The 24,803-nt window shown below is 42.6% G+C and overlaps 1 protein-coding gene across 1 annotated transcript; it reads left to right on the top strand.

Annotated features, from left to right (window-relative positions):
- The first annotated feature begins 11,668 nt into the window (after positions 1–11,668).
- Positions 11,669–17,800, top strand: LOC311124075 (uncharacterized protein). The gene is made up of 2 exons (XM_084198290.1): positions 11,669–11,848; positions 16,942–17,800. Exon 2 carries the CDS (start codon positions 17,053–17,055, stop codon positions 17,509–17,511), a length of 459 nt encoding a protein of 152 aa, XP_084054416.1. The 5' UTR covers positions 11,669–11,848; positions 16,942–17,052; the 3' UTR covers positions 17,512–17,800.
- Positions 17,801–24,803: the final 7,003 nt, after the last annotated feature.

Below are 24,803 nucleotides of genomic sequence, written 5' to 3'. Positions count from 1 at the left end.
TGCAGCTGTTCTGCAGTAAATCCTCGCAATCCCAAGTACTTCTCTGCCGCTGCCACCACAGCCTCTATTTTCTGGTACTTTTGATCCATTTCTGCAGTACAATTGACAACCATTGCTATAAATGGTCCTCTGTAGCTCAGCTGGTAGAGCACGGCGCTTGTAATGCCAGGGTAGTGGGTTCGATCCCCGGGACCACCCATACACAAAAATGCATGCACGCATGACTGTAAGTCTCTTTGGATAAAAGCGTCTGCTAAGTGGCATATTATTATTATATTATTATAAATGTGAAAAAGCCCACCTTACTGAAGCACATATTCTTCCCATCACTCTCTCTTGGTCTCTGCCTACTCACAGGAATCCGCGTGAGGAAGAGGAGGAGATATCGCGGACGTAGATCGGGGTGCCTTGTAAGGATCCGACGGCGAGCGAGTAAACTGCCTCTTCCATCAATCCTATTAGCCAACGTTCAATCTTTTGGTTCCATCTCTGAAGCTACTGGAGGACGTATCCCTCTTTTTACATTAGACAATAACCTCCCTCGCCACACTGCTTCCCTCTACACTCAGCTCCTTCTCAGCGGTCATCACTGCACCTGCCACCACAGTTAATTCATCCTCACTCTCGTCACGTTCACTTTCCTCCTGTAGCTCTTCTAAAAGTTGTGTGTGATCTTCCATTCCATATTCACTCAAAACATATTCCACTTTTCCCTTGTCCACCATCTTCTCCATCATCAGATCTTCCAGAAGGTTTGTGCATCCCCCACTGCAATCCCCCATTCCACTTTTTTCTTGTCCGCCATCTTACCACGTGTCTCAGCTCATCCACACCCCACTAGCTTCATGTAAATGCACACCAATTGTGTACCACAGTATAAATGATAATACCCATAAAACCTAGCAGTCATAACAGGGAAATGGTTCCAATCATTTTTACACCATTTTTCCCATAGGGGATTTTAGAAACACTTAAAATAAGGGCTGTGTTTCGTGTAGGCTTACCCTGGAGTGGCGTTTTGATAACTGTGTAAATCTCTCTAGGACAAGATTACTTTTATCAATATATTTGCCTATATTTACCCCCACAAAAATGAAATGGTAATTAGCTGCTAATGTGGCTATCATAAAGAACTACAAATGCCATGATGATCTGGACAAAATTGCCGAATCGAGTCAAAGGTAAGGATCTCTGGGTTAACTATCTAATGTTAGCTAAATTTAGTAATGAATAAATAGGCTACATTTATTTAAATGGTCAATTCTGTGAACTGTCTTGTGCAAGTTTTAAATTGACACAATACCTGTTAGCAAAGTCACGCAAGGGTAAGCCTACACGAAACACAGCCCTTATTTTAAGTGTTTCTAAAATGAATAAAAAGGAAAAATGATTGGAACAATTTCCCTGTTTGACCGCTACGTTTTATGACACAATTTTTGCAAAAATAACAATATAAAAATATATATATTCAGACTTTACTCAGTACTTTGTAGAAGCACCTTTGGCAGTGATTACAGCCTCAAGTCTTCTTGGGTATGACGCTACAAGCTTGGCATACCTGTATTTGGGGAGTTTCTCTGCAGATCCTCTCAAGCTTGTCAGGTTAGATGGGGAGTGTCGCCACACAGCTATTTTCAGGTCTCTCTGTACTTTGCTCCGTTCATCTTTCCCTCGATCCTGACTAGTCTTCCAGTCCCTGCCACTGAAAAACATCCCCACAGCATGATGCTGCCACCACCATGCTTCACCGTTGGGATGGTGCCAGGATTCCTCCAGACGTGACGCTTGGCATTCAGGCCAAAGAGTTCAATCTTGGTTTCATCAGACCAGAGAATCTTGTTTCTCATGGTCTGAGAGTCCTTTAGGTTTCTTTTGGCAAACTCCCAGCGGGCAGTCATGTGCATTTTCATGAGGAGTGGCTTCCGTCAAGCCATTCTACCATAAAGGCCTGATTGGTGGAGTGCTGCAGAGATGGTTGTCCTTCTGGAAGGTTCTCCCATCTCCAGAGGAACTCTGGAGCTCTGTCAGAGTGACCACCGGCTTCTTGGTGACCTCCCTGACCAAGGCCCTTCTCCCCCGATTGCTTAGTTTGTCCGGGCGGCCAGCTCTAGAAAATATATTGGTGGTTCCAAACTTCTTCCATTTAAGAATGATGGAGGCCTTTTGATCATATCCTTGGACTAAAATGATTGACACTCAGGTGCAAGCCTAACATCATGTGCAAAGGGCCTTTGGGTAATGTAGCACATATTCAATGATATCTCTTTTTCTCACATAGGCTGTTCATTTCTGATCTTTGAAACTTTTTTTTGGTTTATAAACGTATCATGGTATACTACATTAACGCTATACGTATGGGCCATATTGTTACTTGGTAGCTACTAGCAGCAGACCCTGTGTTGTGGATCATCTACCACTATTTTGGACGGTCCATACTGTAACGTTAACGTTAGTCTCAGGCTTCACTAACTAGCGTTACTGTTTTAGGTGGAGCTATTCTTTGCTACTTTTCAAAGAAATACGTGATATTTCACATTTCATCTCACTAGATAGGCCTTTTGTTGTGATATTTCACATAACATCTTGCAAGATAGGCCTTTTGTTTTGTTCGTGAGAAGTAATGGCCGAGAGAAGGCAGTAGATACTTTGTTTTGTTTAGCGTCGCTGAGGTTAGACTGCTCTCTTTAAAAGATCAGTCGTTCACCAGTTTACACTCTACGATTAGGGGGAGGTGGTTGAGGAAGCGTTGATTGTCTCGGTTAGCTTGTTATGCTATAGCTTATTCCATGTTTACATCTTTGGTTAAATGACTTCAAATGCAGAACTAAAATTTACTTTGTGGAATGTCCGTGGAGTTTGTAAACTATCCAAGCTTAAATCAGGTTATTACTAGGCTTAAACAACTTCATTCATCTATTGTGTTCCTACAAGAAACTCACCTGTTGAAGGATGAGCTACTTAAAGTATGCAGGAGATGACAAGGGCAAGTAATAGCATCCTGTTTCTCCTCTCATTCTCATGGTGTTATGGTTTTAATTCACTAATCTGTTCCGTTTCAAGTGGATACTATTATAACTGATACAGCTGGTAGATACATTTTGATACAGGGAACTCTTTTGAATGAGCATATTAATCTGGTTAATGTTTATGGTCCTAATGATGATAATCCCAAATTCTTTGAGAATGTATTTCTATTGATAGCCTCCATTCCTGGTAAGGTCCTAATGGCAGAGGACTTTAATTGCACTCATGATCCTCATCTAGATCGTTCCTCTGGTTTAGACACTTCCCACTCGCAGAGTAGAAAGAAATTACAGCATTTAATTCAGGACTTAAATCTATGTGAACCTTGGAGGACTCAGAACCCGAGTAAAAGGGAGTATTCATGTTACTTGTCAACATTTAAATCATATTCTCATGTAGACTACTTTTTAGTTTCTTGCTCATTGCTTCCCAATGTAGCAGGAAATGGATATGATACTATTGTTTTGAATGACCATTCCCTTGTGTGATTATTCTATAGGGATACAAAACTAGTAAAAGGATCCTCAAGTAGCGCTTGCATCCCAGATGGTTAAAGGACCCAGACTTCTTACATTACGTTGGAGTGCCTATAGATGTTTATTTGACATTGAACACTGACCAAACGTCAGCGAGTACCAGATGGGAGGCTTTCAAAGCACATATTTCAGGGCAAATTATACGTTTTACCAGTTTCAAATCTAATAAATCAGAAAATGAGAGACGGATAGCAAAATGAGAGAATTGGAGAGGGAAGCTTTTTTGGATAACTCAGTAGAAGTAAACAAGGAATGATTTGGTCTTAAAGCTCAGTATGAAGAACTTCCCACCTCTAAGGCTGCAAACAGCTTAACTAGGCTGAAACAGTCCTTCTATGATCAAGGTGAAAAACCTGGTAAATTGCTGGCCTGGCACAGTAAGAAGTAAAATTCAGCCTTTAATGCAATTCATAATTTACAAGGACAATTATCAATGGATCCTGTAGAAATAAACCAAACATTTGCTTCCTACTACAACACACTTTACAACTCTGAATCTCCTGAGAACTGAACTAGTCAGGTCTTGATTTTCCCTCTACTTCAGAAGACACTAAATTGGATCTGGAAAATGAATTGGATGGTGTTGAAATATCTGCTGCTATTTTCGATATGAAGGGAGGTAAAGCGGAAGGTCCAGATGGGCTCCCAATAGATATTTAAGGACAAACTTCTAGGTCCACTTTTGGGTATGTACAGTGCATTAGGAAAGTACTCAGACCCCTTTACTTTTTCCACAATTTGATTCATTACAGCCTTATTCTGAAATGGATTAAATAAAAAAAATCCTCATCAATCTACACACAATACCTCATAATGACAAAGTGAAAACAGTTTCTTAGACATTTTTGCAAATGTATTAAAAATAAAAACAGCAGAAATACCTTGTTTACATAAGTTTTTACAACATTTGCTATGAGACTCGAAATTGAGCTCAGGTGGATCCTGTTTCCATTGATCATCCTTGAGATGTTTCTAAAACTTAATTGGAGTCCAACTGTGGTAAATTCAATTGATTGGAGATTATTTGGAAAGTCACACAACTGTCTATATAGGTGACCAAGAACATGATGGTCACTCTGACAGAGCTCCAGAGTTCCTCTATGGAAATGTGAGAACCTTCCAGAAGGACAACCATCTCTTCAGCACTCCACCAATCAGGCCTTTATGGTAGAGTGGCCAGACGGAAGCCACTCCTCAGCAAAAGGCACATGACAGCCCTCTTGGAGTTTGCCAAAAGGCACCTAAAGGACTCGGACCATGAGAAACAAGATACTCTGGTCTGATGAAACCAAGATTGAACTTCTTGGCCTGAATGACAAGCATCACGTCTGGAGGAAACCTGGCACCATCCTTATGGTGAAGCATGGTGGTGGAAGCATTATGCTGCGGGGATGTTGTTCAGCGGCAGGGACTGGGAGCCTAGTCAGGATCAAGGGAAAGATGATTGGAGCAAAGTACAGAGAGATCCTTGATGAAAACCTCCTCCAGTACGCTCAGGACCTCAAGACCGGGGCGAAGGTTCACCTTCCAACAGGACAACGACCTTAAGCACACAGCCAAGACAACGCAGGAGTGGCTTCGGGACAAGTCTCTGAATGTCCTTGAGTGGCCCAGCCAGAGCCGGGACTTAAACCCAATCGAACATCTCTGGAGACCTGAAAATAGCTGTGCAGCGACGCACCCCATCCAACCTGACAGAGCTTGAGAGGATCTGCAGAGAGGAATGGGAGAAACTCCCCAAATACAGGTGTGCCAAGCTTGTAGCGTCATATACATTAAGACTTTGGCTGTAATCACTGCCAACGGTGCTTAAACAAAGTACTGAGTAAAGGGTCTGAATACTTATGGAAATGTGATTGTTCAGTTGTTGTTGTTTTTTGCTTTGTCATCATGGGGTATTGTGTGTAGATTGATGAGGGAAAAAAACAATTTAAGACATTTTACAATAAGGCTGTAACGTAACAAAATGTCGAAAAAGTCAAGGGGTCTGAATACTATAGACGATTTTCAAGTACATATGTTGTAGAATTAAACACCTATATGCCTTAAAATGTTTATGGATTGAGAACCAGTTGAAGGGATAATACAGAGCAGAGACATTTATGTGTTTTTCATAAACTCCCTGCAGCTGGTCTGGATATGTCAATGACACGTGATGGAGATACAACTCCTCGTGATGGCTGTGTGGAACTAGTGTTATCATTTGTTTGTGCTTATGACCTTATGACCTGACACATGGCCACATGCACATAATCTCAAGGGCCAGGGAGGATGGTAAATGATAAATGCTTAGATGTATGTGGTTGAGAATGGGTTACGGATGACATGTTTAAACCATGTTTAAGTATTAATTGATATGTTTTATAATGTGTTATGAAATAATAAAGGTAAAACAGAATTACATGATTGATACTTTGTACTCCAGATGCATGCCTGGATAGTGAATATAGTCAATACAGAGTGTGATTGTTCTTTAACGTACGTATGTATATAATCTTTTGAGTCACGCCACTAATAAGAGACAGAAGCCCCACTTAGAGAAATCAGGACCCTTGAGATTATGTGCATGTGGCTATGTGTCAGGTCATAAGCACAAACTAATGATAACACTAGTTCCATTGTTACTCCAATCTCCACACAGCCACCACGAGGCGTTGTATCTCCATCACATGTCATTGACATACCCAGACCAGCTGCAGGGAGTTATCAAAAGCATAGAGTTTGCACTAAAGAAATGTCTCTGCTCTGTTTTAACCCTTCAACTGGTTCTCAATCCATAAGCATTTAAGGCATATAGGTGTTTAATTCTACAACATATGTACTAGAAAATCATCCATATATAGAAAATCATCCATAATATCCCAGTGGCAAGGCATATGAACTAATAGGTTATAGCTCAAACAACCCAATTATCACAACACATAGGTTGTAATGTGTTTTTGGCTTCCGCAGTGATGTTACCCATGTACTGCTACTGGTAAGAGGTATTTCTATTCTGATTGCAGATTATCAATCCTTACAAAACAGTGGAGACTGAACATGCTACATTTTTCTCTATCATCATTAGAAAATTGTGCAAATAGCAGTTGTTTAGGAGAAAAGCACAGATTTTCGTATAAGAATCACATTCACATGTGTCTTTTTCTTAACTGATTACAATTGTTGGTGCTATTGTGTGTCATATCATTAAACGCAGACAGTAGACGACGCCATTTTACCAGCTCGTGAGACTTCTTTTACACAAAAACAATAACATCTCAATTAAATCTCAAGATAATTGATTCTGTATTAAATTACCTTGAACTGACGTACAGTACTTTCAAAAAGACAAACCCCAAATCTCTAGCTATGTGACTTGTAAAATATTTGTTCGCGTTCTTCAATCACTCGGTTTGACACAAAAACAACACATAGCAACCATCACCAAACGTGGTAATATCTTGATAGATTTGTTAACTAGCATGTTATGACATGTTCTTCCGACATTAGAAAGTTTAAACGTGCTATTACATACCTGTAGTAATAAATACAAACAGACACAAAGGTTATCCTCTTGACAGCACAGTTCTGGCGCTTTCTACATTCTGAAGAATGGTTTGCGCCTGCCCGGAAACGATTTATTCTTCTCCTTTGGAGTTTAACGGCGGTTGGCATCAAATATGTTGCATTACCGCCCCCAGCTGGACTATAATATATATACATTATAGTTTGTCATTCAAAATGGGGAAAAAATTACTACACAAAAAAAGAAAATATACACCCCCCCCAAAAAAACAACTTTCCAACTAACTCTACACTAATTAAAAACACACTACCCCATTCCACTACTTTGACCCTATCTGCTCCTGCACCATGCCAACGGAATGGGAAGGCGGGACACCACCCCTCAACACACCCTGTAACTCTTCTGAAATCAGATCTCGTATACCCAAATACTTCTCTGCAGCTGCCACCACAACATTTATATTCTGTGATTTACGTTCCATCTCTGCAGTACAGTTGATAACCATTGCTATGAACGTTAAGAAGCCAACCTTACATCACTCGTTGGCCTATCCCTCTGTGCTGGCACAGACCTCACACGGATCCTCTCAGGATCCCTCCCCCTTGATCCGTCCTCCTCTACTTTCTTCACTGCTTCAGCATACTACACCCCCTGCACTCCTCTAACCCTAACCTGTCTCTACCATGGGCACCCGTACAAATAAAACACTTATTCTCCTGATACTACTAAACGACACAGTTATTTGTCTCATGCCCCTTCTGCACACTTCTCACACCTAGGAATATTTACATTTTAGTCATTTAGCAGACGCTCTTATCCAGAGCGACTTAGTTAGTGAGTGCATATATTTTTTAAATACTGGTCCCCCGTGGGAATCGAACCCACAACCCTGGCGTTGCAAACGCCATGCTCTACCAACTGAGCTACACGGGACGAATATCCCTCCAACACACTGCTGCCACACGCCCATAAGCTTTGCACCTGTAACCATAGCAACATCTATTGGGGCTGATGAACTAATTAATTATTATTCTCTGGTATAATGACGTTCACACAAATGTAATGTGAACTGACACTATTCAGTAGTAAGGACCTTATAAGAGCTCATACGGCCATTAATCATTCATCATCTGTCTGCCACAACCTACTGTATGGTTAGTAAACTGGAGAAAAAATACAAGGGGGGGACTCACGTCATCACACAAAATACAAAAACAGATCAACAAAAAAAACAACCGACTCCTTCAGTCCCAGTCCAATCCAAATCACATCCCGACTCAGGGGCCTGGGAGGGGGAACATCTTCAGTCCCAGTCCAATCCAAATCACATCCCGACTCAGGGGCCTGGGAGGGGGAACATCTTCAGTCCCAGTCCAATCCAAATCACATCCCTACACAGACTCAGGGGCCTGGGAGGGGGAACATCTTCAGTCCCAGTCCAATCCAAATCACATCCCTACACAGACTCAGGGGCCTGGGAGGGGGAACATCTTCAGTCCCAGTCCAATCCAAATCACATCCCGACTCAGGGGCCTGGGAGGGGGAACATCTTCAGTCAGGATTCCCTGCAACGCTTCGGCTGTTAATTCCTGAAGACTCAAAAAACCATTCAGCCGCACATACAATTACAGTATGTCCAGTTTCTTAGACTTCTTGTTCGTTTGGGCAGTATAAATACTCACTTGCGCAATAAATATCACAAAATCCACCTTCTTTACAATCAGTGTATCAGTATCCCTAAAATAGCGAACAACATTTTGTATCTCAACAGGCTGAGGGGCATCCACTGCAATAGCTTCCTCAGCCTGATTCACGCACTCTCCTCTGAACAGTTGATGTTGAGATGTGTCTGTTACTTGAACTCTGTGAAGCACTTATTTGGGCTGCAATTTCTGAGGCTGGGAACTCTAATGAACTTATCCTCTGCAGCAGAGGTAACTCTGGGTCTTCCCCTTTCCTGTGGCGGTACTCACGAGAGCCAGTTTCAACATATCGCTTGATGGTTTTTGCGACTGCACTTGAAGAAACTTTCAAAGTTCTTCATATTTTCAGGATTGACTGACCTTCATGTCTTAAAGTAATGATGGACTGTCGTTTCTCTTTGATTATTTGAGCTGTTCTTGCCATAATATGGACTTGGTCTTTTACCAAATAAGGCTATCTTCTGCATACCCTGGAATTAGTAGGTGTGTCCAAACTTTTGACTGGTACTGTATATATATTAAAAGCATTATCAATATTTAAAATAAATTATCAACACATTAATACGTTTGGTAAATGGCTAGTAAAACGAATTCATAATAAAATATAAAATATAGAGGTATAAATACATTGTTCCTTTTGATACATTGTTATTATTTGTATTACTAATATAACATGATATTAAATAATTCCACCTTTCATATGATTGCCTACACCAGAATTTACATCCACTTGAGAAATAATCAAAAGAAGTAGATAGCAGATAAAACACTAATTGTTCTGAGATCATTGAAATAGTCCAGGTAATCCATTTTCTCTCATTGCCAAGGTCAACCTGGGGGCCAACATCCATTAATCTGAAGTTAAACCTGCCTCTGGCCAGGTTTAATTTAATCCTTCACTTAGATCCAGTAGCGAACCGTGACTATAGGACCTAGGCCTTCAGAGGGACCAAAAATCTACCAATACGTTGAATCAAAAAAAATGTCATGAAAATAACAGAAAACATAGCATCACTTAATACGCCAGACATTATATATTATGTAGTCGGCCCATTCTAGTTCTCGTGAAGGAGGAGCAATGCTTTTTGATGACATTATGAATGAATCAAACAGGTCGCGCTTCGGGCTGCCGCGCACACAGACAGAACCCGCATGGACACAACATGACACATAGAATTTTGAAGATGGCGCCGACAGATATGGCAGCTCTGCTTCTAGCTCCTAAGCAACTTTGCAGTATTTCTTACATTATTTGGCCAGTATTTTTTTTGTGTTATTACATTACAGCCGGAAATAACTTTTGGATATCAGAGCGGCAGTAACTCACCTGCCATCACTAGCCGGCTTCCACCCGGTTACGCAACCCTGCAGCTTAGAGGCTACTGCCCTACATATATAGACTTGGAATCAATGGCCACTTTAATAATGAAACACTAGTCACTTTAATAATGTTTACATATTTTTGCTTTGCTCATCACATATATATATATACTGTATTCTATTCTACTGTATTTTAGTTTATGCCACACCGACGTTGCTCATCCTAATATTTATATATTTCTTCAATCCATTCTTTTACTTTTAGATTTGAGTGTATTGTGTGTATTGTTGTGAATTGTTAGATACTACTTCACTGTTGGTGCTAGAAACACAAGCATTTCGCTACACCCGCAATAGCATCTGCTAAATATGTATATTTGACCAATACAATTTGATTTGAACATAATGCACTGTTTGCACAGCTAATGGTAGCCAGCACCACTATCACACTATCACCAATAGAGACAAAAACAGTGTCACATCAAATGTGAAAGGCTTGTGGTGCTGAAAGGACAGCAACCGTAATACCTGTGCACTCCATGGCGCTGAAGGAGAGCCAGTTTTGGTCAAACACAGAGACAGGGCTGATAGCCAGGAGACAGCAGTCTCACACAGCAGGAGAAAAGTGATTTATTCTCGGGATGGAACATTTGTAAAACACCGGGGAAATATTAAACCCTATTGCGCATACCAGTTGATTCACAAGACACCAACTAAATAACTTACATATACGGTATCTTCATTAGGCCTAATGGTATTTTATGTCCATGATATGAAGTAGTGACTGAGTAAGGCTAATTGTAAAAGTAACCCTCTAAAGTGCCATGTTTGTACAGTTTATTATGTGGAGGGAACATTTAGGCAGCCAGGACCATACACCAGGACCGCTCCGTAGGCCGCACTGTAGGCATAGCTCTTACTGCAGTCCAGTGCCATGGACATCTTTGAAGTTTGGCCTCTAGTAATTTAGGAGGGCAACTTTATGAAGGCCTCTTCACCGTGGTCTTATCGTACAAGGCTCTACCGACATATAAAATAAAGACAGGCTATTTTTATTGTTCATATTATTTGCGTTGATGATGTATTGAAGTCAAGTGGTTCAACATTCAAATGTAGTTGGATGGACCACACAGGACTGCTTGGAAAACGCGACGGTCGGTGGAACACTTGCGCCACCAAGTGGACAATTGCTTCAGTTCCCTTGTGGCATCAACGCTACCAGAGATATGTGATATAAGATCAAATGTTATGTATATATTATTATCTCTAAATTGATTCCCCCACCCGTATTTCATATATTATTATTCCGATTTAGCTGTTAATCTGGATTTAATTTATAAACACTTTCTGTCATTTCCGATTGGAGGTCAGATGACCACGTGACTTCCGAACCTACCAATTTGTTACTTTGTAACAGTCAAAAGTGGTTATTCCCAACGTTGATCAACTCCCAATCTATGACACGATTTTCTTTAAATCATTATCTTTGATATTTGGCGGACAGTTTACAGAGCTACGTTTTGTGTAAACGTCATCGAATATGACGTGCCCGAGAACGGCACCTTCCTCCCGAAAGCATTGCGGTATCGCTTCTCGGCCTTTTGGCTAAGATCAAGTGTAGTATTTTACTGGGCTTGATTTTGAGAAGTGATCAGCAAATTGTGCTTTTGTTAAAAATAGTTTTTTCTGTTTCACTATTGTTTTTTGTCCTGGTAGGTGGTGGTTTGGTGGTGGACTACAGGTGCACCAGCATCTGTAGGGTGAGTTAAGTGTTTTCTTCCTTTCTTTATTTACTTATTTTCTTGTGTTAGCTTGTTGTTGTTGTGTGTTTTTTGTGTTTACTTTAGAAAAAAACCACCAAAAAAATATTATCTGTTCTGTGTTTGCTCGTTGTTGTTTCTTTTGTTATTCTTATCTCTCTTATTTGTTGTTCTTTGTGTTTCCCCATCCTCTTGTAGCCCTAGTTTCCCTTTAGTTTCACCCCTTTGTTTTCTGTTTGTGTTTGCTAGCTTGGTTGGCTTGCTGGCTAGCCGGCCTGTCTAGCTTTTAGCTTGGCTGGCCTGCTAGCCTCCTCGCCCCTTAGGCTTGGCAGGCATTGTTTGTTCCTTTCTGTTCGTATTGTACCCCCCCCTGTAACCCATCCATACCCCCTCAAATTGTATTTCCATCCCCTGAACTTTCCCTTGTCTTGGTTTTTTGTTTATTGACTTTTGTGTTCACTTGGGGGGCCATTTTGTTGGCTGGCCGGCCTGCTAGCTGGTTAGCTTAGTCTGGCCTGCTGGTGAGGCCTGCTAGCCTTCCTCGCCCCTCAATTTGGCTTGTCTTGTGAGTATTTGTTTGTTTTTTCTGTGTCCTGTCACCCCATCCATATTATTTCCCTCGTTTTATACCAATTTTTTCCCTCTTGTTTGTTTTGTCATTCGGGAGGTTTAGCATCCAGCCTGCTAGCTTGTTAGCTTAGACTGACTTGCTAGCACGGCCTGCTAGCCTCCTAGCCCTTGTACATTGTTTGTTTGGTGTGTTTTTTGTATTATATTTCCCATCCTTCCCTTGTGTCCCTCTTGTTTGTTTGTTTGTTTGTTTGTTTTGTCAACTGGGAGGTTTTAGCACCCGGCCTGCTAGCTTGTCAGTTTAGTCTGACTTGCTAGTGCGGCCTGCTAGCCTCCTAGCCCCTGTAAATTTGTTTGTTTGGTGTGTTTTTTATTTTTCCCATCCTCCCCTCGTGTCCTTTTGTGTTTAGTTTAAACCCCTTCCCCCCACAGTCTTTCCCTATTGTTGATAAGTTTAGTTGGGTGCTGTGCTAGGTAGTTTGTTTTTGTGTCCTGGGAATTGGTAGGCCCTGTTAGCTTAGCATAGCTGGTGTCGAGGTGATCAAGCTGACGGACAATAGCATCAAAACTGTTATTGTCCGTATGTACAATGAGATGGTACAACCGGAGGACGTTGCAGTATGGCTGGGCAGGTACTGCAACGTGAAGGGGCCCCTGACCCAGGTGAAGGATCCCGATGGGATATGGACAGGGGCCTGGAGGGTCACTGTCCAGCAGAGGGAGGATCCCGGGGGCTATGGTGGGTTGAAAGCCATCCCATCCACCATAGTCCTCGGAGAGAACAGGGGCCATGTTCACTACCAAGACCAGCCAAAGCTGTGTCGTAAGTGTGGTGAACATGGCCACCTAGCAGACGCCTGTGACAAGGTGGTCTGTATGAAGTGCCGGGAGGTGGGCCATCGCTACGAGGAGTGCACGAACGGAAGGTCATGCAACCTCTGTGGCGAGCGGTCCCACCTCATCCGCAGCTGCCCCTCCTCCTGGGCCAATAAGGTCAGGGCTGGCAGGATGGAGGCGGCGGCTGCGGACCGGGCTTCCGAGCGCCAGAAGAAGGAAGCGGCAGTTGCCAAGGTAGCGGTAGTGGAGGAGGTGGTAGAGGAGGTGGTGGTGGCGGTTGTTGAGGAAGTGGTGGCAGTAGTGGAGGAAGTGGTAGATAAGGTGGAGTGCGCGGAAGGTGCGGTGGTGGGAGAAGTGGGAGTGGAGGCAAAAACCCTCCCCACCCCAACCCCCCCGCCCCAGACTGAAGCGACCTCTGAAGGAGAAAGGGCTGAGAAAGACGGCTCTGGAGAAATGTTGAGTGAGAGCTCCCCAAGTGGGTCGGACAGCATGATGACAGTGTCGGAAACGACACTGTCAAGCGAGGAGAGTGTGGGAGAGGTGGGAGAGACCCTGGGCGAACACCTTCCCCTAAGGAAGAGAAACGCTGAGGAGCTCTCCGACCCCGAACAGGGCGAGGAAAAAAAGGGGAAGTTGGAGTGGGAGAGCTCCCAGGGGGAGGATGAGTCCAGGGTCTTCCCATCAAACTCCCCCAACCAAGAATCGTTTTTAAACCCTGTTTTTACCTCCTCTCCCTGCCATCCCCCCTTACCCCGCAGGGAGAGAGAGACAGCTTCTAAAAAATAACCCCTTTTAAACTGTTTTAATGCCTTCTTTTCTTTTTAGCACTGTTTTTACTAACCTCTTTTATGGCTTTTAACATCACCACCATAAATGTAAGGAGCATCAAGACCGAGTTAAGAGCACAATCTGTTTTATCCTTTTTAGAAAGTTTTAATTCAGATGTGTTTTTATTGCAGGAGTGTGGTCTACCATTTTTAACCTCCTACAGGAAATGGGAGGAGAAGTGGCAGCATGGGCCCTCCATTTGGAGTGGATCCAATTTTAACAAAAACGATGGTGTTGCTATTTTATTTAAGAATCCACAGGTGGTGGTGAAGGGGAGCACAGTGGTGGTTGGGGGACGTGCTCTTTTAGCCAAATGTACTTTTATGGGGAGGGATTTTAACATGCTGAATATATATGGTTTTAATAACAAACATGACCGGTGCGCACTTTTAGAGGACCTGCAGTCCCACATGCTGGGGAGGGATCCTCTAGTGGTGGGTGGGGATTTTAACTGTGTTTTAAGTAGAGCAGATAGGAGAGGAGCGGGAGAAGATTTTAAGGTAGATAGGTCTAGCGTTTTATTGCAAGGGTTGTGCAGGGATTTTAAACTAACGGACTGTTTTAAAACCCTGCATCCAAGAGAGGAGGGCTTCACCTGGACCAGTGGTGACGGCACCAGAGCCTCTCGCATTGACTATCTGTTTACCCGCGACTGCCCGCCAACTGATGCTAGAATAACCCCTGCTTTCTTCTCAGATCACGTGATGCTGACGTGCACCCTTTCACTAACTTCGGGTGTGACTGTAGGAAGAGGGCCCTGGAAACTGAACTGCTCCCTTTTAGAAGATGATAGAGTAGTTAGCCAGTACAGGGAGCAGTTCAGCCAGTGGCAGACGCTACAGGACTTCTTTGACACACGAGCACAGTGGTGGGAAATGGTGAAGGGTAAGACGAGGACCTTCTTTAGAGAGATAGGAAAGAAAAAAAGTAAAGAAAAAGATAGACGCATGTTGGGACTGCAGAAGCGACTGGAACGTTATTTTAACCTAAATCAACAGGGCTTTGATTTTAACCAGGAAATAAAAGAAGTTAAGAAAGAGATGGCATTTTTAGCAGAACAGAAGAGTAAGGGGGTTATTTTAAGAAGTAAAGAAAGGGAATTAGAAGAGGGGGAGAAATGCACGAGGTACTTTTTTAAGAAGATAGTTAGTAAGGGTAGGATAATGACAGGGTTAAAGGATAAAGATGGGTTTTTAAAAACAGACACAGAGGGAATAAAAGAGGTAGTCGAGGATTTTTATGGGGAACTGTTTGGTTTTAAAGATGTGTGTGAGGAAACAATGGAGGAGGTTTTATCATACATCGACAGAATTTTACCCAACACAGACGACCTAATAAAAGACCTGACGATGACCGAACTGGACAAAGGACTGAGACATTTTAAAAGGGGTAAATCACCGGGGGAGGACGGCCTCCCTTTGGAGTTTTATCTGACCTTTTGGGATGTTTTAGCCGACGAACTTCTGACTGTTTTTACTGACTTTGAACACCTTGACAGACTACCTGACAGTTTTAGAACAGGGATAGTGACTCTTTTACATAAGAAAAACGACAGGACTGACCTTAAAAACTGGAGACCGATCACCCTTTTAAACTTTGACTATAAACTTTTTACCAAGGTTTTAACACTCAGAATGTCTTCTGTTTTAGGGGAGGTGATCCACCCGGATCAAGCCTGTGCCATTCCGGGAAGGAAGATCACGGACAGCCTAGTACTGATCAGAGATGCCATCTGTTATGCGAGAGACAGAAACATGCGGCTTATAGTCCTAAATTTAGACTTTGAGAAAGCTTTTGATCGGGTCTCGCACCAGTACCTCTTCAAGGTACTGCAAAAAATGGGGTTCCCTGAAAGGTTTCTAGCTTGGGTGGGATTGCTGTATGGGGACATCACCAGCAGAATCCTTGTAAATGGGCATTTGTCAAGAGCAGTGGGAGTACACTGCGGCGTCCGTCAGGGATGTCCATTATCTCCCCTCCTGTTTGTGGCCTGCATAGAACCACTGGCACAGGTCTTGAGAAGGGACCAACGGATCAGTGGGGTGGGTATCCCGGGGAGTGGGGGGATGACCGCCAAGTGCGTTTTTTACATGGACGACGTCAACATTTTATGCACTGACCTTTTATCTGTTGACAGGACTCTGGACAGGACTGACTGGTACGGACGAGCCTCTGGGGCGAGACTGAACAGAGACAAGACGGAGGCCCAATTTTTCGGACCGTGGGCAGACTCAGACTTGACAGGACTACCACTGACTGTTAGGATGACGGACATTAGGGTTCTAGGGGTTAAATTTGACAGGGAGGGAGGTGGTAGTGGGAATTGGACCGGGACGTTAGGGACAGTTAGACAGAGACTAGGGTTTTGGGGACTGAGACAGCTGACTTTGGAGGGCAAGGTTTTAATCATCAAGGCTGTGATTTTACCTGTCCTTTTACTGATCAGTTCTGTTTTTATCCCCCCACGAAAAACTCTTTTAGCTCTGGACCGGATGTTGTTTTATTTTTTGTGGGGAAGCAAGTGGGAGAGGCTGAGGAGGGAGGTGGTAAAGAGGCCCAGGTTCAAGGGGGGGAAAGGCTTGCCTGACCTCTACTTGTTCCTGGGCAGCCGCTATACAGCGTTACATCTTACTCTTGCCACCTCCCCGGTCAACAACAAGACCCAGGCCCTCGCACGGTTCTGGCTGGGATCTTACCTCAGGTCTCTGAGGCTGATCCCAGTCGACCTGCGAGCCCCAGTCTCTTTCCTGCTCCCCACACACTATGCACAGCTCAGAACGTTTTTAAGACATTTTAAACTGGAAAAGGAGCCTGCCACTGTTTTAACTAAACACCGCTCTCTTCTCTCTCTCGTGCAGGAACGGGAACCGGTGTGTCCAGTGCGCGGGCTTGCTGTAGGCGAGCCCTCAACGGTTTGGCGCAACGTGTCCCATCCTGCTCTGCTGAATCGGCACCGGGACCTGTCCTGGATGGTCGCCCACGAGATCCTCCCGGTCAGGGCCGTTATGCACTCCCGGGGCATGGCGAGGACATCCGCGTGCCCCCGACCAGGCTGCGGCCAAGAAGAGTCGGTGAGGCACTTGCTCTGGGAGTGCAGAGCCGCACGGGACCTGTGGAAGGAAGCAGGCCCCCTGATCTCCCCACGCCTGCCAGCAGGGGAGGACCTAACGCCCCAGCTCGTGCTGTATGGGGTGGGCCGAAGGCCTATTACAACAAAGGCCTTCACACAACTCTGGCCCACCCTCACGTGTCTGAAGGACGCACTGTGGTCCTCCCGCAACCTGCTGGTAGGGAAACAGGTTGAGACCACCCCCCAGGCAGTGGCTTTGGTAGCCACGGAAGCCCTGGGGTGGTACGAACGACAGGGGGCCTCGACCCCAGGCGAAGGGTCCCCCACAACACCCAAGGTCCCGGCGGCCACGGCCTGACAGCGCTGCGGCGCCTAGGGCGATGCGCCTAGGGGAGGAGTCTCCTCTGGGCCCCGACGGACGGGTACGGAGTTGTTTCAGGAAGAGCAGGAGGAGGCTTTTTCGATAAGGACTCACCCCGTTTCTGTACAAAGGACCGAAGACAGCTTTTTTAACAAAGTGACTTTTTGACAGGCTTTTTATGTCTTAACATTGTTTTTACTTTGTTAAAACATTTATGCACATTTTAAATGGCTTTTAGTAATCGGCTTTTACAAGAATAGGTACTTTTATATAGGATTGTTTTATTGTTTTAAATAAACAACATGTACCTTTTAAAATGTAATTGTAATGTAATGCTGGTTTTAATGCACTTTATGCCGTTTTTATGTGTGTAAATGAATTTCAAATGTGAGCTGTTTTAAAGGAATTGACAAATAAAAACTTTTCCAAAAGAAAAAATCTGTTCTTATCAGTTTAATATCTGATACGTCCCCTATCTGGGGACCATATATTAAATTGATTTTTGGAACAGGGAGATGGAATAGGGGCTTGCTCCGTCCACTCCACGCATCGACCTGGTATTGCAGTACCTCCAGGAACGGTGCACCCCCTGTCATTGTAAAGATAAAGCAGGCAAAGACAACAGAATTGCTTTGTTATATTCCATTAGGATCACGATGTATTTTATATTTTCACGTTTGACCATCTTCATCTCAATGTCAATGATGGCTAGAAAGTGATGGTCAAGTCAGTCACTGTTATATTGACTATGATAGCTGATGTGAATGGTGCGTTAATCATCTAATCAAACAGTGGCGGCTCCTGAAAAAATTCTCAGGGGTGGCAATTTTTCTGATGATTTAGGTGACCTACACACATTTTTTTAAAGATATGTCCAGCAACAACATGAAGACAGGGGCAGCATATAAGTCAATACCAGAAGCATTTATTGACTGATCTCAAAAGTGTTGGCTTACAAAATCAAAATAAGTTATCACAGTAAAAATAATCAAGGGTGTTCTTTCACATTCCTCAACACTGCATAAACAATATGCATTTCCATAAACAAATGAAATATCAGCTGAAAATACAGCATCTTGGTATTTGTTCAGATTGCAGGATCAACAAGAGCTTTTACCACATTTTTTGCCTCATGGTTGAATTGGAAATATGTGCACCTGAGCATAATTCACAACAAGCAAGCAGGAGCTTTTGATAGAGGCTACTGAAAACATTGATGCAAGTTATTGGTAATAAGACATTTTTATAGACTTCCATATTCTGCCCTCTTGTATAGATTTGTGAAAATGAACAGTGATAGACATTTTGCCTGAAAACAGAATTTGAAAGTAATTTCTAGAAAAGGTAAACACAGCTATCTGTATGGCTTTGTAAAAATGAACAACCATATTCTGGCCAATTGTATAGATTTGTAAATATGAACAACCATATTCTGGCCAATTGTATAGATTTGTAAAAATGAACATGAACAGATTTTTTTTATTTTTTTATTTAAAAAAAAATGAAAAATAACTATTTTAAACAACATCAACTGTGAACTGATTTGGGCGTGTGTGTGTTAAAGAGACAGACAGGGAGGGACAAAGAGAGAGAGAGGCTACATTACTTGTACTGAAACTGTTCTCTTCTCTGTTTCAATACAGCAAAGCGTTCAATGACTTTCTCATTGAAATCAGGCATGCTGAGGACTAGTTCCCTCTCCATGGAAAGCATGGCCAGTGCATTCAGACGTTCCTGGCCCATTGAATTTCGCAGGAATGTCTTAACTCGTGTCAAAGTTGAGAAACATCTCTCAGCTTCAGCTGTTGTCATGGGAGTAGTTATGAGGATGTTCAACAGAGTCACAGTCTCAGAGAACGTCTCCAGGAGGTTGTAGCTCATGAGAACCTGGTACAGTGCCAGTGCACCACAGCATCCCTTGAATTCAGGATTCTCATAGATCAGAGATAGTTCTGTCTTGAGCTTTGCCTTGCTCAGCATGGGGTATGCATTCACAGTGGCATTCAGAGCCTCATCAGGAAATGAATGGCAGTACCTTTCAAACATGTCTGCTTGCAGTAAGGTAGCACTCACAAGGTGGCCAGAGAAAGAGAACCTTTCTTTGGTGTGATCCAGGATGGTGTTGCAGACCTCTTCAGACAGCCTCTGCTTCTCCTCTTCTCTCAAAGCTGTTCTGGGTCTTTTGGCTCCTGTTGCTTCTTGCAGCTGCTGTTGAGAGGAGTCCCTGAAGGCAAACAGACCAATGTGTTTGTTGGCGTTGTACAGTATTGTTGTCTATGTGATGCACAGGTATATGCAATGTATCCATGTATAGTACAAATACTTCAGTTCCACTTAAAATGGGCAGGGATGCATAAAGTCTTTAGTGTTTAAGTTAGCCTTTGTGTCTCACATAGCCTGGATGTTCAGCACAGTATACAGTGGTGCTCATAAGCTTATGATCCCATGCTAAAGTTGACTAAAAAGAGGAATAAAAAATAAAATAAAATTGGTGTCCTTAAAGGTTGGATTTTCCAACTTTTTTAATTAAGTCATTAAGATCAATTTCCAAAAGATGATTTTTTTATTTTTGTATTCCTCTTTTTAGTCAACTTTAGAATGTGTTCATACACTTATGAGCACCACTGTACAGTACACATAGTATATAAAATAAGCTAGATTACACCACTGGCCATATATAATGAGAATAATGTAATTTCAAACACAAATGCAGTCTCCTTTCATGCATACATTTTCAAATAAAGCTCTGCTTTGAGAAAGATCGAATGATATTGTTTAATCTTACCTTATGGCCTGCACACTGCTTGTGAAGCTGTCGAGGGCACGTTTGATAAAGACAGCATCGATGTCCTTCTTCTGTAGCTTCTGGTACAGAATGTCGACGTGGGGCATGATTTTGTGAAAAAGCCGCATGGAAAAAAATAAAATCTTCATCATGTAGCATCCTCACGTAGCCAGATGCCTCTCTCACGGTGGGCTGGTCAAATGAACCCAATGAACCCGTCCGAATGGCTTCAAAACATTCTATGAGGTCGTCTCGATTCTCGTAGACAGTGTTCACGATTCTGCTTAGTAGAAACCTGTTGAATTATAAAATTTGGTCTGGGAGGTCCTAATTGTTTCGTTGCCAATTTATCTTGATTTGTTCGCCGACAAAAAGGAACTTCTTTCAAAGAGACAATCGAGTTGCACTGAAGGCTAGCCATTTTGACAGTAGTAGTGAATTGATTGATGAGGCTACCCGCTCTTTTCTTAGTTACGTTCATGGTTATGTTACGTATGACGAAAGCGCGTAAGTGCAAGCCCTCAGAAACCCATAGAGATTGTATTGAAAGCTCTGATATTTGAAAAAAATTGATTTTACATTAGAGGCTATGAGAGACTTCTGGGCGATTTTCAACCTGACTGAAATCGCCCCAAAACGGGCGGGGACATTTGAAGCACGACTTTAGCCTGATTGGACATTTAGTGGCAGATCAGACGTCTAGATTAGAACACTGATAACTACTGTTGCCGTGATATAATTGATTAGAAAAAAAATCCCTTCCTTTTCCCGTTTGGCAGTGCGTCGCCCATATCGCCCTAATGAACACACCGCCCCTGTAATCAAATCAATGTTTATTAGTCACATGCACAGGATACAGGGTGTAAATGGTACAGTGATAATGCTTTAAAGATAATGCTTTAAAAAAATCTTGGCATAGATTGGGAGTTTATCAACGTTGGGAATAACCACTTTTGACTGTTACAAAGTAACACATTTGTAGGTTCGTAAGTCACGTGGTCATCTGCCCTCCAATCGGAAATGACAGAAAGCGTTTATAAATTAAATCCAGATTAACAGCTAAATCGGAATAATAATATATGAAATACGGGTGGGGGAATCAATTTGGAGATAATAATATTGACATAACATTTGATCTTATATCAAATATCTCTGGTAGCGTTGATGCCACAAGGGAACTGAGCAATTGTCCACTTTGTGGCGCAAGTGTTCCACTGACCGTCGCATTTGAATGTTGAACCACTTGACTTCCATACATCATCAACGCAAATAATATGAACAATAAAAATAGCCTGTTTTTATTTTACATGTCTGTAGAGCCTTGTACTATAAGACCAGGGTGAAGAGGCCTTCATAAAGTTGCCGTCCTAAATTACTAGAGGCCAAACTTCAAAGATGTCCATGGCACTGGACTGCAGTAAGAGCTAGGCCTACAGTGCGGCCTACGGAGCGGTCCTGGTGTATGGCCCTGGCTGCCTAAATGTTTCCTCCACATAATAAACTGTACAAACATGGCACTTTAGAGGGTTACTTTTACAATTAGCCTTACTGAGTCACTACAACAAACTTCCTATCATGGACATGAAATGCCATTAGGCCTAATGAAGATACCGTATATGTAAGTTACTTAGTTGGTGTCTTGTGAATCAACTGGTATGCGCATCAGGGTTTAATATTTCCCCGGTGTTTTACAAATGTTCCATCCCGAGAATAAATCACTCTTCTCCCGGGTAACCCGGTATTTTCCGCCAAAACCGGAAGTGTCATTCAAAAGCATTATAATGCTTATAAATGTCTGGATTTGATTAGAGCTTTGATCAGCATGAAAATACAAACCTGATGCTACCGGAGCCTGATCAGACATATATTAAATGCATTTTATAATACATTTTACAAATCCAAATCCCAGATGAAGAATAAGACACTATTTCAAAGCATAGTACATGTAATGTTAGCCAAGTACAATGTAATTACTAGTTGTTACACAGGATTTAGCTAGTTAAAATGAAGTGTATCTTTAGGAGTACTTGTAATTAATGTGTACTGTACATTACCCATCCTGACAACCTGGCCCTCAATTTAAAGCTTGTGGAAGTGACATCCAAGTGGGAGAATAAATACACTAGCACACCACAGAGTGTCTGTATATGAAATAATTCAGAGGACACTGTGCTGCCAATCACAGTGTAAGGTGCGACATTTTGCGGGTGTGGAGAGCTCGTTAGAGGATAGAGAAAGCTTGCATTGAAGAGCTGGGCATCGTGTTATGACCTGCATTATCTGAATTAGGCCCACAGAATTATACCTACGGAGGAGCGGCTTCTATGGAGGTACTTTGAATGTCTTTGAACTTCAGAGTTGGTTTAACGTTGGAACAGAGCAGATGTTAGCTAGCTAGCTAACAACCTTGTTTGTGCAGTGCAGCACTAGAATTAAAAACAGGTCGTAACTATTTGTTGTTAATAAATCCAATGTGAAACGTGGTGACTATAGTATCCTTAACTAGCATTGAAAAAGTTCATCCATTCTTCTCAAATTAAACATATCTCCCTAATTTCTGAATCATGCTTGTAACGTTGTCAGTAGGATACAGTAACCTATGCTTCAGAGGGGAGGAGCAGGTAGTTTCCACACGCACACCCACTGGCAAAGATTTCCATTCCAGCTGGCAGGCAGAAACTGGAATACGTTTCTAGAGTGAGCTTTCCCAGCTAACAAAATTACGTTCCAGGATGTCACCAAAGTTATTTTAGTCCCTACATAAGTCATGATAACGTTATTGTGAAATGTTCCTTCTACGTAGCTGTGGTGTCCGCTTATGTCCCAAGTCTTTTCAGGACGTATAAATGTGGGGAATTTTAAACCGTTAAATATGTGTATTTTTAAGTCAACCTCATAATGTTGCTAAACGTCAGAAAGTACGTTGAGAGTCCCATAAAATGCAGTTTCTGGTAACCACTGGGAACGTAACTTTCGTACGTAACAGTGTGATGGGGACAAGGACATTCCGGCTGGCCAAACCCTCCCCTAACCCGGACAATTGTGCATCACCTCATGGGTCTCCCGGTCGTGGCTGGCTGCGACACAGACAGGTATCGAACCAGCATCTGTAGCAACGCAGCTGCGATGCAGTGTCTTAGACCACTGCGCCACTCGGGAGGACCCTTAAGACACGTCATTTAATCTACCCTGAACATATACACAGTATCCTGTCGGTAGGTGTCCACTGACGAAATATGCAAAATGCCAGAAAATAAGTTCTTTTTTTTACTTAAACTGTATCACAATAGATTCGTAAACAAAATCACAGCAATAAGCTCACAAAATAACAAGTCAGTAAAAACATGAACACTGCCCTTCAATCAAGAACTGTAAAACTGCTTAAAGCTAAAAGTGAATAACTATGTTATGTTTATTCAGGTGCTGCTGCTCCATCCTCATCCACAGTCTCTTCCTCGACCCGCTCCTGGAAGTCAAAATAACACAAACTGGTCATTATTTTCCTTAAACAAATGATCAAAATGCCGGTTTAACGTCGACTCCCTACTACATTCCTTTTTTACTAGCACAATCATTTAGCTATATTGACCGACTGGATTAAAGTGAAGTAAAAAGGCCATTATCCTCTATGGCCTCCATAACTTGGTTCAGAGCAGTCCTGAACTCTGTACGGATCATCTCCAGTTTCACCATTATCCTCTATGGCCTCCATAACTTGGTTCAGAGCAGTCCTGAATTCTGTACGGATCATCTCCAGTTCCACCATTATCCTCTATGGCCTCCATAACTTGGTTCAGAGCAGACCTGAACTCTGTACGGATCATCTCCAGTTCCACCATTATCCTCTATGGCCTCCATAACTTGGTTCAGAGCAGTCCTGAACTCTGTACGGTGTTAGAAATTGCGTAATTCAAATCTGGTATTGGAATAAGAATCAAACGTAATCAAGAGATATTCAATCCAAGCTAAATTTATTATATGCAAAATGTATGTATGATAAGTATGAAGGTTCGTATATATGGGTCCACTGAAATACCACGCAGGGCACTCAGAGAACTAATCCATTGTTACAGGTTCTTCTTCAAATACTCTGACAGAGATATTTCCCACTCCCTGTTGGCCAATCAGAGTAGAGACTGAGCGTGGTTTGGACTTACTCAGCCAATCCGTTGGCGCACCGGCTGGTCCCAATCCCTTGGCGCTCCACTTGTTGCACACTGTTGCCAGGCATAAGTTTTTATCATAACAACCTGTAGTCAGCACCCAAAAGACACCATTCCACTGTACCTACGTTCAAGGACGGTTCACAGACAACAAAGAGGCAGTGTTCGTATCTGTAAGAAATACAAGTCTTATCTGTCCTACCCCCTAACGTTCCTCACATGAATCACAGCTGGTTATGTGAAACAATTTATATGAGTATAGTACAAACCTTCTATGCTTATCATTAATGCATTACTTCTAAGCTCTTCATCACATACAGATCCAATTATGAGAAAATAGA

The sequence above is a fragment of the Coregonus lavaretus genome (genome assembly GCF_964263955.1).
Source record: "Coregonus lavaretus genome assembly, contig: HAP1_SCAFFOLD_54, whole genome shotgun sequence".
Classification (NCBI taxonomy): Eukaryota; Metazoa; Chordata; class Actinopteri; order Salmoniformes; family Salmonidae; genus Coregonus; species Coregonus lavaretus.
The sequence above is the reverse complement of the archived record's forward strand: the minus strand, read 5'-3'. Positions and strand labels throughout refer to the sequence as shown.

Excerpts from the sequence above, each read along its gene's own strand:
- LOC311124075 (XM_084198290.1), top strand. The coding sequence starts at position 17,053 with ATGGTCGCCCACGAGATCCTCCCGGTCAGGGCCGTTATGCACTCCCGG.